The sequence below is a fragment of the Rhincodon typus genome, chromosome 36, assembly GCF_021869965.1.
Source record: "Rhincodon typus isolate 14 chromosome 36, sRhiTyp1.1, whole genome shotgun sequence".
Classification (NCBI taxonomy): domain Eukaryota; kingdom Metazoa; phylum Chordata; class Chondrichthyes; order Orectolobiformes; family Rhincodontidae; genus Rhincodon; species Rhincodon typus.
In genome coordinates, this window is record NC_063367.1 from 22619095 (window position 1) to 22633147 (window position 14053).

Below are 14053 nucleotides of genomic sequence, written 5' to 3' on the forward strand. Positions count from 1 at the left end.
TCTGATGAAGAGTCTAGGCCCGAAACGTCAGCCTTTTTGCTCCTATGATGCTGCTTGGCCTGCTGTGTTCATCCAGCTCTGCACCTTGTTGTCTCGGATTCTCCAGCATCTGCAGTTCCTACTATCTCTGAATGCAAGCAGCCAAGTTACCGTGGATCCCATGCATCTCGATCTTCTGGATGAGCCTACCATGAGGAACCTTTTCAAAAGCCTTAGTAAAATCCATGTAAACAACATCCACTGCTCTACCCCCATCAATCACCTTTGTCAACTCCTCAAAAAATTCAATCAAGTTAGTAAGACATGACCTGCCCTGCACAAAGCCATGCTGACTGTCCCTAATTAGGCCATGCTTTTCCAAACATGCATAAATCCTATCCCAAATAATTCTCTCCAATAGCTTCCCAACCACCAATGTGAGACTCATCGGTCTATGGTTTCCTGGATTATCCCTATGTCTCTTCTTGAACAGAGAAGCTACATTAGCTACTTGCCAGTCCTCTAGAACCTCTCCAGTGGCTAGCAAGGATGCAAAGCTCTTGGTCAAGGCCCCAGCAATCTCATCTCTTGCTTCTCTCAACAACCTGGGGTAGATATCATCGGACCCTGGGGACTTATCCACCTTAATGCTCTTCAAGAGAACCAACACCACTTCTTTCTTGATCTCAAAATGCCCTCACATATTAGCATGCTCCACACAAATCTCACTATCTTCCATATCCTTTTCCTGGGTGAATACCGACATAATGCACTCATTTCGGTTCTCACCCATATCTCTGCCTCCAAGCACAAGTTCCCTCCATTATCCTTGAGTGGTCCTATCTTTTCCCTAGTTGTCCTCTTGTTTTAAATGTATGTATAGAATGCCTTAGAATTCTCTTTAATCCTACTTGGCAAGGTCATTTCACTGCCCCTTCTTGCTCTCTTAATTCCCTGCTTGAGCACTTCCTGCTTACCTTATATTCTTCATGGGCCTTGTCCGATTTTAGCTTCCTAAACCTTTCATATGCTTCTTTTTCCCTTTTGACTAAATTCATAACCTATATCATTGTCCAAGGGTCCCTTTGCCATCCTTGTCCTTCCTCCTTACTGGAACATGCCAGTCTTGAACTCTTCCCAGCAGGTCTTTAAACATCTCCCACATGTCAAATGTGGATGCCTGTTAACTGCTCCTCCCAATTAACACTCCCTAGCTTCTGCCTAATGCTGACGAATTTGCCCTTGGGAGGCTTTTCTGTGTTTTTCCTTCTTAAACAAGAACACAGGAGATGGAAAACAGTGGGTTATTTATCCTGCTTAACCTACTCAGCCATTCAATACGACCTAAACTGATCTTGAGCTTCAACTTTTTTTTTCTCCCTTTATCCCTCAATTCCTTGAGACATGAGCAATTTGTCTATTCTAAGTATATTCAAGGATGGAGCACCTACAACATTCTGAGGTAGTGAATTCTAAAGATTTGTAGCCCCTTCAATGAAGAAATGTCTCCTCCTCTCAGTCCTAAATGATTGGGCTCCTAACCTGAGACTATGTCCCCTAGGATTCCCAGACAGTGGAAACAATTTCTCAGTATCTACCAACCAAACTCCTTCAGAACTTTACATGTTTCAATGAGAGGTTGGTGCATGTACGGAATGAGCTGCCAGAGGGAGTGGTGGAGGCTGGTACAATTATAACATTTAAAAGGCATCTAGATGGGTATATGAATAGGAAGGGTTTACAGGGATATGGGCCAAATGCTGGCAAATGGGACTAGATTTATTTAGGATATCTGGTCAGCATGGTCGAGTTGGACTGAAGGGTCTATTTTCATGCTGTATACGTCTATGACTCTATGAAATCACTTTGCGTTCTTCTAAACTCCAGAGAATACCATTTTTACTCAGCCTCTCATCATAGGACAACATCTTGCTATCAGAGAACAATATAGTAAACGTTCACTGTATTGCCTCCAATGTAAGTATAACTTACTTAAACATGGGAATCAAAATTGCTCTCAGTATTTCAGACATGATCTCACCAAAACCCTGGACAACTGGAGTTAGACCCTCATATTCCAGTACTCAAACCCCCTTGTAATGAAGACCAACATATGATAGCCTTCCCATTTACCTGCTGTCCCTGCATACTAACATTCTGAGCTCCTTTCATGAGTACACCCTAGCTTCACTGAATGTCAATATTTACTTTTTAAAAACATTGCATTTTTCTATTTTTACAAAGGGAATAGCTTCACAGTTCCCCACGTTACCCTCCATCAAACTTTTCTGCACTACTAAAAGCTATCAATTCAAAATTTAATTTAGAAACATATTAAATACATGGTGGCTCAGTGGTTAGCACTACTGCCTCATAGCACCAGGGACTTGGGTTTAGCCTCGGGTAAATGTCGTTGTGGAGTTTCCTCCAGGTGCTCATGGATGGATTTTCTTATTGAGTTTTCATTTTTTGATGGAATAGACTTTTGTTGAATATTTGAATTGATTCTTTAATTTTTTTCCAATTTATTTACAGCCATACATCTTTGTCTATTTAGTCAACTAATCCTAGGCAGTTTTCTACTCTCACCCATATAATTGGCTTTAAGGTTCTAATTTGTGTTTGGAGTACGTAATTTTTTAACTAAACATGAAATTTAATTGTTATAGTGATCACTGGGTCCCAGCGGATGTTTTATGATTAGATTTCGAATTAACCCTGCTTCATTACACAATGTTAGAGCTAAATTAGCTTTATCACTAGTTGGTTCCACAACATATTGTTCCAGAAAACTGTCATGAGAACAATGTACAAACTTATCATCGAGGCTACCCTTGTTTTTGCTTTTGAAGTTAATAGGTGGAGCTGGTGTAAGGGAGAAAGCAATTCATTCTATGGAGTAAGGGAGAAAATAGTGAAGTCTAAATCAGAGGTATACTGCAAGTTTGTGAATGCAGGGAGTATAGTTAATAAGACTGGGAGTTACAGGCACAGATCAGCATGGGAGATTGTGACGTTGCAGCTTAATGAAGGCCAGATCTGAGTATTGCATACTCCTGGTTACAAGGTGTTCAGAAAAGATAGGAAAGGATAAAAAGGAGGAGGGATGGCAGTTTTGGTGAAGGAAAGCATTGAAGTACTGGGGAAAGAAGCTGTTTCAGACAGTTCAAGGACAGAATCAATCCGGCTAAAGCGATGGAATAAAACGGGTGCAATTAACAATACTTGGTGTAATATACAGACCGTCAGCTTGTGCGAAAGATATAAAGAAACAAATCTGCAAGGAAATTACAGTGATGTGTAAACATCATTGAATAGTTATAATGGGGGTCTTTAATTACTTGTAAATAGGTTGGGATAGTGGTAGTGTAAGCAGCTAGATTCCTAGATTGTGTTATGGAGAATTTCCTACAGCAATATGTGTCTGGTCCAACAGAAAACAGGCACTGCTGCACCTGGTTCTTGGGAATGAGGTGGGCAAGTAGGTCAAGTAATACTGAGGTCAAGTAATTTAAGGGGCAGTGACTATTGTATCATAAGGTATAGGCTGACAGTGAAAAATTACATTGGTCAATCCAGAGTAAGAAGAATCAACCTGCGGAGAGCAGACTTCAATGAGGCAAGAACAGAGCTGGGCTGGGCTGGGCAAGGTAAACTGGAACCAACATCTGGTGAGAAAATCAGCAGCTGAGCAACTTGCTAATTTTAAAGGGGAGATGGTTTGAAGGTAGTCAATGTATATTCCCTCCAAAAAGAAAGGTAGGACAAACAAATCTAGAGGTCAGGATGTAAAAGCAGACAGAAATTAAGCTAAAGAAGAAAAAGTGTGCTTATTACAGGGGTCAGGCAGTAAATATAATTCAGAACCAAGATGAATTCAGAAGGTACACAAAGGAGGAGAAAAAGCACATAAGGGAAGCAGAGGGATTATGAAGGAAGACTGGCAGCAAACACGAAAGGAAAACACATCAACAGTAAAAGGGTGGTAAAAGGAGGAATAAGGCCAATTAGGGACAAAAGGGGGATTTAAACACTGAGCCAAGAGGCATGGCTGAGGTATTAAATGAATACCTTGCATCTGTCTTTACTTATGAGGCAGATGCTCGCCAGGCCATGGTGTCAGAGAAGAAACTCAGTCACTAAAAGAGCCTAAAACTGATAAAGAGGAGGTATTGGATAAGCAGTAGTACTGCTTGATAAGCTTCTGGGACTGGATGAAATACACCTACAGATATTGAAGAAAGTGAGAGTGGAAACTACAGAGGCATTGACAAGAATTGTTTCAGTCTTCCCTGGATTCAGGGTGGTACAAAAGGATTGGAGAATTGCAAACATTACACCTTTGTTCAAAAAAAGATTGTAAAGATAAGCCAGTAATTACAGTCCAGTCAGCTTAACTTCAACATGGAAAAACTTTGAGAATCAATTTTTATTCAGGCAGAACTAATTGTCACATGGAAAAATATGGATTGATTCAGAACAGCCAACATGGAATCATTAAGGAAAAATCATGAATAACTAACTTGCTGGAGTTTTATCTAAAAAGATAACTGAGAAAAGTGATAGGAGCAAGGCATTAGTATGGTGCACTCAGACTTTCAAAAGGTGTTTGATGCAGTGTTACACAACAGACCTGCGAGGAAAATTATAGGGCATGGAATAAAAAGCACAGTAATAGTGTGGATACAGAATTAGCTGTGGGATAGGAAACAGACAGTAATGGATAATGGGAGAATAAATGTTTTTGGCTGAAGGAATTCCATTACAAAGTGGAATTCCGCAGGGGTCAATATTGGGACCCTTGCTTTTCCTGATGTGTACATATATATACATAAAATGATCTAGATCTTCACATATAGAGGGTATTTGTCAAGTTTTTGGATCATAAAAAAACTTGGGAGAATTGTAAACTGAAAGCAGGGCAGTGTAGAACTTCAAAGTGACACTGACATGTTGCAGTGGGCAGATGCAGGTGAGGCAATGGATTCTGGAACAAAGGGCATGAATAAACCGAATAAAGTAAGGCTACCATTCTAAAAGGTGTGCAAGAGCAGAGAAACCTGGGCTGGAGACGTGCATAAGTCATTAAAGGTGGCAGGATAGGTAGAGAGCTGTCAGTAAATCATACAGTATTCTTGGGTTCATAAATTGGGCCACAGAGTATAAGAGGAGGAGATTACAATTAATTCATATGATGCTAGTTAGACATATGCTGGAATATGGGATGGATGTGGATGCATTGGAGATCCAAATGCAGGGGACATTTATGAGAATGTTTCCAGAGACGACACGTTTCAGTTCTGAGGAAAGTTTGGAGAAGTTAGGATTGCTTTCCTCGGAGTGGTGAAGACTAAAAGGAGTTTTGATACAGAGTTTTAAAGTGTTTGCAAAAGAAGCAAATGCAAGATCTTCTACACAGTGAGCAGTTAGGGTCTGGAATGCACACCCTGGACATTTGGTCGACGCAAGTTCAATTAAGGCATTCAAAAGGACATTGGATAATTATTTATACAGAAACAATGCACCAGGTTATAGAAAAAAGATACGAGATTAGCACTCAGAAAGAATGATGAGAGAGCAGGTGCAGTCACAATGGGCCGAATGGCCTCCCAGAGCATTGTAACAATTCTGTGAGTTTTCTGTCAACAAAATGCTCTTGCAGACAGCTGGAACAAAGTGATGGGCTGAATAGTCTCCTCCTGTGCTCTATCCACTCCACGATTCTATCTTACCAGTAAAAGTCAGACATTATGTGCTACACCAATCTCAAGTCCCATGATACCAATCAGTCAATAATCTCAAGTCAATATTTCATTACAGCCAAAGTCAGGCCAACTCTGACTTGCACTTATTTCTGTTTTGCTCCAATGACCCTTTTGTTTGATTTCTGTAACTGTCTTACAAAGCAACAGAAATGTAAATCTAAAATTGGTCCCAGACAGCCCGTGCAATGTCATGCTACTCAATGCAACATGACAAAGCAAGAGATCGGAGTATTTGGTTATGGTTTTCTGTTGTCATTCCTGCCCCTAGTTTCTTGAAAATAATTGTCGCCACAGACAGCACAGGAGAAGACTGTTGTCATGGGGCATCTTATCATCTTCATGTTTGAATGAGGAACAAGACCAATCCTGGGTCTGAAATTAAATCCTGTTAAAGGATGGCCAGCAGCTATGACCTTCTGGCTTTTGTTTTTGGGGTTAAGGGGGATGAAGGAAATGATGGTGAAGATGCCTCATTGTGGTTAGTCCACAACAGGAGTAGTGTGTGCAGTTCATGCACCATGTTATAGAAAGGGCGTGATTGAATTAGAGAGTGCAGAGGAGATTAACAAGGAGGCTGCCTGAGTTACAGTGTCTGGATTATGAAGACAGTATAGGTAGCCTGGGGTCATGTTCCTTGAAGCAGCAAAGATTAAGAGGGAACTTGCTACAGGCATATAATATGACATAAGTCTTTGAAGTCTGCATCACACATAGATAGGGTGGTTAAGAAGGTATTTAGCAAGCTTGCCTCTATTGCTCAGACGTTTGAGGAAAGGAGTTGGGATATTATGTTGAGGTTGTACAAGGACGTTGGTGAGGTCTCTTCTGGAGAAGTGTATCCAGTTCTGGTCTCTCTGTTATAGGAAGGATATTATTAAGATGAAGAGGATTCAGAAGAGATTTACCAGGATTCTGCTGGGAATGGAGTTTGGAATGGAATGGACTTGAGTTATAAGGAGAGGCTGCATAGGCTGGAGCTTTATTCACTAGAACGTAGGAGATTGAAAGATTACCTTATAGAGGTTAATAAAATCATGAGGAGTATAAATAAAGTAAATGGCAGGTGTCTTTTCCCTAGGGTGGGGCAGGACGCTACCTGATCTACTGAGAGTCAACCTCGGGGTGTTCTGTTCACTGCCAGGAAGACCTTGGTATCATCACCAATCTGTCCCAAGTGTCCTCTACTAATTGGTTACTTGCTACTGCTGGGAGGTGCATTTGGGTTTGTATATGTATTTGTATGTGTGTGTCTGTCAGCATGTGTGAGTTTGTGTGCGCATGTCAGTATGTCTCTATGTGCGTGCATGCCTGTGGGAGTGTGTATGCCTGTGTATACGAGTGTGTCTGTTTTGCATGTTGGTGTGTGTCTGCCTGTGTGTGTATGTATGTATCTATCTATCTATCTGTGTGTGTGTGTGTAGGTCTGTGGAGAAAGTTCCAGTATGATCCCACTTATTCAGTCTCTGGTACGATAACACCAAGGCAGGACTGCATCAGCTAGATGACTTGACGCTCATCTTTCCCAAGATCCCCACTTTCAGTGCTAGCTCCTTGCAGCTGGTAAGATTGCACCATTATATCCAGACGCAGGCATGCACCACATTTACTAGGTTCTCATCTAATTGTCACACTTCCATTCCTTTTAATTTTGATTCATAATATGATGAGGCTGCTAGTCCTTGTGAACATGTCTTTTTTGTCTCTGGCAGCAGCACCAAAGTAAACCTGTTGGGTTCAGCAAGGCTACAGGCTACTGTTGGGTTAATTAAAGTTGCTGACACCAATTCTGCTTATCTCTCTGTACAAATTGTTACATCTTCCTTCACTCTCCCCGGAATCTTCCAATATTATATCTGGTTGTATTTCAGCAAACTGCTTATACATCCAACTTTTCCAAAAGATTATTTCAATTTCCTTGATTTTCAGATGATTCTTAACATATGGAGCTCCTCTGTAACATCCCCACCTTTCCTGAACAACATGTAATCCCTTTATTCTTAAATCATTCCATCTTGAATGTTAACTTTCCACATTCCCAAAACACTGAATTGAGTGTTTTACTATCAAACTGGATTCTCAAGATTTGAAGTTTCTTGAATAAAAAAAAAATAGAAGTGCAATTGAGACAGTACAGAGTTGCTGGTGTACTGTGCCTGTACTCAAACAGTGATACCCACATTTCAGTGTTTATGCACCCAACCTCTTGGTCTCACAGACAAGATCAATATCGTAACCATGCTTTCAATGCAGGAGACACAAACTTAATAGAGAACCACAAGAGGAAGAAAGCAAACATCTTCAACAGGAGAGAGTTACAGGCTAGGCATGTGTCCATACGTTTAGATACAAAGAGACCTCTTACTGTTTAATATTAACTTGTGAACTGATGTTAAAAAGCTCTGCACAAACCAAAGCTGTTAACGGTCTGTGGAGGGAAGCAGACAAGATTCTAGTCCACCTTCACTGTCAGTCTGGAACAACATTTGGTTCCCGGGTTTTAGAAATCATATGCTAGTGGCTAAAACTACAGCCTCACAGGGTGGGGCAGGGGCAGTAGGTGGGGAGAGGTAGAGGCTCTGCTCTCACTTGCTCTCTGCACTGAGGGTCAATAGTTGTTTCTCAGCAGTCAGGAAGCTCACTGCTGATAAAGACAACAAGAGAACAGATCAGGGAATGGATATTAAAACAACCAATCAATACACAGAGATTTATAATGGAAATTCAACAGTGAATCAATACAGTGAGTGATTACAGGAATGGGGTTAGATTCGTCTCCAGTCAAAATGTCCTGATTCTACGTTATACACACTTCCCTCTGAGAACACTTAGGGCTGTATTTGGTATTGACACTATTTTTGGCAACGAAATGAAACACAAGCACAAAATAGTGTTCACTGTTTTACAGTCACAGTCCTGTTTTTACCAAAAATAGAAAAGAAATGACAAGGACTGAGACATATACAGTGGAGTAGTGCGCGCACGCACACACACACACCCTCCCACAAGCACGCACGGTGTTAAACAGACACACACACACACATACAGCAGAGTGTAGATGCATATGGACACAGGAGTATAGCAGATACATACACATGGCAGAGTATAAGGCACCTGCACACAGACACGCGAGCACAGCAAAGAGACACAAATGTGGCAGTGTGAAAATACACACACACATGCAGCACAGCATAGATACACACACAGAGCATATAGCTGCGAGAGAGCGCACACGCACACACACACGCACACACACACACAAAACCCAGTTCAATACCACTGTCAATGTCCTCAATAATTGGATTAAATGTTATCACAATGTGCTCAATACCCAGCTGTTTAACTAGTGAGTTACTGAGCTGTACAGATTGGGAAATTTTTACATTTAATTCCCAGACGGTATGATATTAATTAAAGTCATTGAGAGTTTCAGTTAAGTTGCCAGCCTGGACTATGGGGCAAGAGTTCATTAACTAATCAATACTCCGAATCCTATGACCCATTTGTGAAAATGATTTCTTTCGTTACCCGCAAGTTTTTCCCAGCTGTGACTATTTGCATCGGAAAAGAATTCACACAACTTCTTTTTCCCTGAACTCCCGCTAGTGTACAAGGACAGCATCAGGCTCAACTGTGATGTCTCTGTGGTCAAGCAGGTCACAGACATTGACTAGGCTCACCAGTGAAACTGACCACTTGTGTGAGACACTGAAATGCACATCCTAGATCAAAGCAGCTCATCAATACCTGACCAGGCATTCCCTCTGTTATTGGAAAAAAAACCTACTGGCTGAATGGAATTATCTTGAGTGCTTCTCAGAGGACTCTCCAGACAACAGATCATACTGCATTTGGGTATGTGTATGTGTGTGTCTGTCAGCATGATCATACTGCTACCCAACACCAAAAGAGGGGATCTTTGTCTAAATTCCCACATGGCTGGGCTCTCTCGTACTCTACCATCAGGAAATGTGAAGTTTTCCAGCCAGTTTCCATTTCATGGTCCTCCAGTTAGGACGGATCGCCAACTAATGATTAGCCCTGCACCCAGTTGTAGCGAAATGGAAATGGGGCATTTTGTCACTGAGGAGAAAGTTGAGGCACTTGCACGTATCTTTTGATTGAAGTTGAAGGAGACACTGACGCAACATAGGGAAAAGAAATCTATGCAAACTTTTTCGGGGCAGCAAGTGGTTGCAGCAGGAAAAGAACTTGAAGGAAGCAAAAATGATGCTCTTGTGAAAATGGGTCAGTTAAGAAAGGATAGTCCTTAACGGTGCAGAATCTGTTGGAAGTGCTGCAGTCAGTAGTCTCTCCACATACTGCACACTGAAAACATGTACAAGCTGTTCTTAGCTCAGAGCAAACAGAGCTGTTACTGAAAGCAGTATTCCACCATCTGCCTCACTATCTCTGCCACCTGTTTCCTATTCACTCTGACTGCCAAGTCCTGAGATCTGACAGTGTCCTGTGGGCTCCCCCTTCCTTGGCAGCACCTGGCATGTACGTCTGTGCTGCTTCTCACTTACCATGCTCCAGGATGATGAGCTGCGCACTGGCCCGTTCATTCCCTACATCGTTCTCTGCCACACACTGATACAGACCTTCATCAGATTTTACCAGACCAAGAACCTGCAGATTCCGCTCATTCTGAAACATAGAGAAAAGGAGCAATGCTTAACATTCTCTGCCACAGATTTACCAAGCTGGGAAATTCCTAACCTTTAGTATTTAATGCTCTTCTGAGACTAGGGGTAAGGTACATTATTGTGGCAGAACAGAGAGGAACTTATTTATTTCTGCATTAAACGTGAATTGTGATACTCAACACCTAACAATATTCCACTTTCCAAAGATGTTCCATGATGACAATAGTCAATAAAACTCTGTAAATTAAAGCCCTAAGTTTTAACGATCACAGAACAGAAAGCAAGCTGTGGCAGATGGTGGAGGTGATGGCCTAGTGGTGTTATCACTGGACTGTTAATCCAGAGACCCAGATAATGTTCTGGGGACCCAGGTTCAAATCCCGCCATGGCAGATGGTGGAATTTGAATTCAATAAATATCTGGAATTAAGAATCTAATGATGACTATGAATCCATTGCGATTGTCGGAAAAAACCATCTGGTTCACTAATGCCTTTTAGGGAAGGAAACTGCCGTCCTTACCTGGTCTGGCCTACATGTGACTCCAGACCCACAGCAATGTGGTTGACTCTTAAGTGCCCTCTGGGCAATTAGGGATGGGCAATAAACGCTGCCGAGCCAGTGATGCCTGCGTCCCGTGAATGAATAAAGAAAAAAATGTCACCAGGAACTCAAAAGATTCAACTCCATTGAAAGAAGATATCGAGATGGTCAGACACCCAAACCTTCTAATTAAGCAGACATGGCAAACAGTGGCTTTCTAGCAAATGGAACCGAAGGTTCCCACATACACGCACAGTCAACAAGCCACACACAGCAGAACCTCCCATGCTTGTTTACCAGAGCTTGCTGAATGAGTTGGCCAGGGTGCCTGGTCTTATTCACTGTTGGTGATCCCAGAGAAACTATGTTTATGTGGATAGCAGGTCTGTAAAGGATCAGGCACTCAACATTCAAATGGCCCATCAAACACAATGTCTCTTCCAACTGGGGATATGGGCCAAAGCAGGTGGAATGAATTTGGCCACAAATCAGCCATGATCTCAATGAATGGCATAACATGCTTGAGGGGCTGAATGGCCCATCCCTGTTTTGATGTCCTTGAAAGGTGCCTTCATAGAATCCCTACAGAGCAGAAACAGGCCATTCCGTCCAACAAGTCCACACCAACGCTGCAAACAGCATCACACCCAGACTCACCCCCATACTCTAAATTTCCCACGGCTAATCCACCTAACTAACACATTTCTGGACACTATAGGCAATTTAGCATGGCCAATCCACCTCTTTGGACTGTGGGAGGAAACCGGAGCACCTGGTGAAACCCAAGCAGATATGGGGAGAATGTGTAAACTCCACACAGACAGTAACCGAGACTGAAATCGAATCCAGGTCCCTGGCACTGTGAGGCAGCAGTGCTAACCACTGAGTGACCGTGCTGCCCAAACTTATCAGAGCTTGTTCATAGTGTGCAGGGGCTGGGACATCGTGTGCGCAGTGTAATCAAAATTGTGTGTGCTCGTCTTTGGTTCAATTAGATGTAATCTAATCGTATTTCTAACCAGTGTTGTAAGGTCTAATGCTACCTCTTCAGGAAGGTGAGAAAATGAAAATCAATACTCAATTCCAATGGTGGTCATTCACATGTTCCTTATGTTTTTACAGAACAAACATCACAAAGGCATGAAGAGTTTTAGCAAAAGGATTACCTAAAAGAAATCTGATTCAGAAAATTGAGCAAGTGGGATTGGCTGAAGGACAGTGGACCTATAAGTGGACCAATAGAGCACCCTGTGTTGTCCAGTGCTTCTCCGGAGCAGAGAAACTATGCCATGTTCTTTGCAGCCTTCAACATGTCATTGATGACAATGAGCATCTTGCCAAGATCTTGCCTTCTTGCTTTCATTCTTGCCTTCAAACAACCAGCAAACCTTAAACAGACCATTGTTTGCAGCAAACTACCCAGCCTTCAGGACAACATTGACCACAACACTACACAACCCTGTCATGCAATCTCTGCAAGACCAGTCAGAGCTTTGACATGGACACTACCATCACAAATGGGAACACCACCCAGCACGTACACGGCAGATACCATGTGACTCAGCCAGTGTTGTCTATCTCATACACTGCAGGCAAGGATGCCCTGAGACATGGTATATTGGTGAAACCATGCAGACTCTAAGACAATGGATGAATGGACACTGCGCAACAATCGCCAAACAGGAATGTTCCCTCCCAGTGGGGAAACACTTCAGTGGCCAAGGACATTCAGTCTTGGATCTTCAGGTAAAGGCAGACTTCAAAGCGGACTTCAAGAAACACAACAACGCAGAGTCGCCCAGCAGGAACTGATAGCCAAGTTCCAAATCCGTGAAGACGGCCTCAACCATGAGCTTGGGTTCATGTCACCCCACATGTGACCCCACTACACTGTTCTGTATCTGTAAAGCCTTGCTTACTTTCCTGTTTTGAGACCATCATCTTCATAAATTGTTATGATCTCTCCACCTTAATTAGTTTTGAATTACTTATTACTTTGGTTAGACCCTTGGAATGCAACTCTTATACCTATCATGTTATTCTAGTCATTTAGATAATTAGTTGTAATTACCTCTCTGCCTCATTTAATCGGATTATAGGTCATCCCTTCGCTTGTTATTCAGCTGTTGACACTTCATTCACACCATCTAACACTCTTGGTCACCTGCAGAGACTTATTATTCGACACTCCACTCACACAGGTTGTGTGATCTTTTGATCTCTCTGCCCATAAATTCTGTACCTGTGTGCTTTTCTTTCACACTTCAACCTGACGAAGGGGCTTTGCTCCAAAAGCTTGCGATTTCAAATAAACCTGTTGGACTAAAATCTGATGTCATGTGACTTCTGATTTTGTCCACCCCAGTCCAACACCAGCACCTCCACATCACAATAAACGGGAGCATAGGCAGAAAGTATCGGTCCCATTGGCTCAGGTTTATTCTGAACTTAACACTGGGTGAGGCAAGTAACATTTACCCAGGAGAAGCTAATGAAAGGGTAAAGGTTACATTTAAATCATTTACTTACAACAATCTTAAAATAGTCACTGGGGATGACCATATCCCCGTTCTTTATCCACTTCACAGTTGGCATTGGCGTCCCCATCACTTCGCATTCAAACACAATGTCCATGGACTCATGAGCGTAAATGTTGACTGGACGCTTCAGGAAATGCGGGGGTACTGAAACAAAAAGAATGGAATGGTGAGCACACAAACAACAAGCACTGCTCCAAACATAAGCTTCAGCAAATTCAGGGTAATGCAGTCTAAGGTTTTTGAGTAGATTTGTAGCTCAGGTTGTGGATGTTGTGGTTGGTTCGCTCGCTAAGCTGGGTTCGTTGTTCCGCAGACGTTTCATTACCCTGCTGGGTAAGATCATCAGTGCAGCCTCCGATGAAGCACCGTTGTGTTTTCCCGCCTGTTAGACGCTACCAACTAGGACTGGACAACTGACCTAGAACAAGCCGTTGACATCAGTCAACAGACTACAACAGCCAAGAAAAGACAGGCTCTTCAGGAGAAACTAGCCAAACTAACCCACCAAAACGACAATAACAGAGCAAACACCTGGATAAGAAACCTTTCAGACAAGAAATTGACAGACACAGAGAAAGCTG

The 14053-nt window shown here is 42.3% G+C and overlaps 1 protein-coding gene across 1 annotated transcript in view; it reads right to left on the bottom strand.

Moving 5' to 3' along the window:
* LOC109919977 (neogenin-like) overlaps window positions 1-14053 on the bottom strand; it is a 173679-nt gene that overhangs the window by 44606 nt on the left and 115020 nt on the right. The window contains exons 6-7 of the mRNA XM_048617122.1: window positions 13462-13616; window positions 10271-10391 (exon numbers count right to left, since the gene is read on the bottom strand). Of these exons, the coding sequence (XP_048473079.1) occupies window positions 10271-10391; window positions 13462-13616 (276 nt within the window). The remainder of the gene's footprint in view (window positions 1-10270; window positions 10392-13461; window positions 13617-14053) is intronic.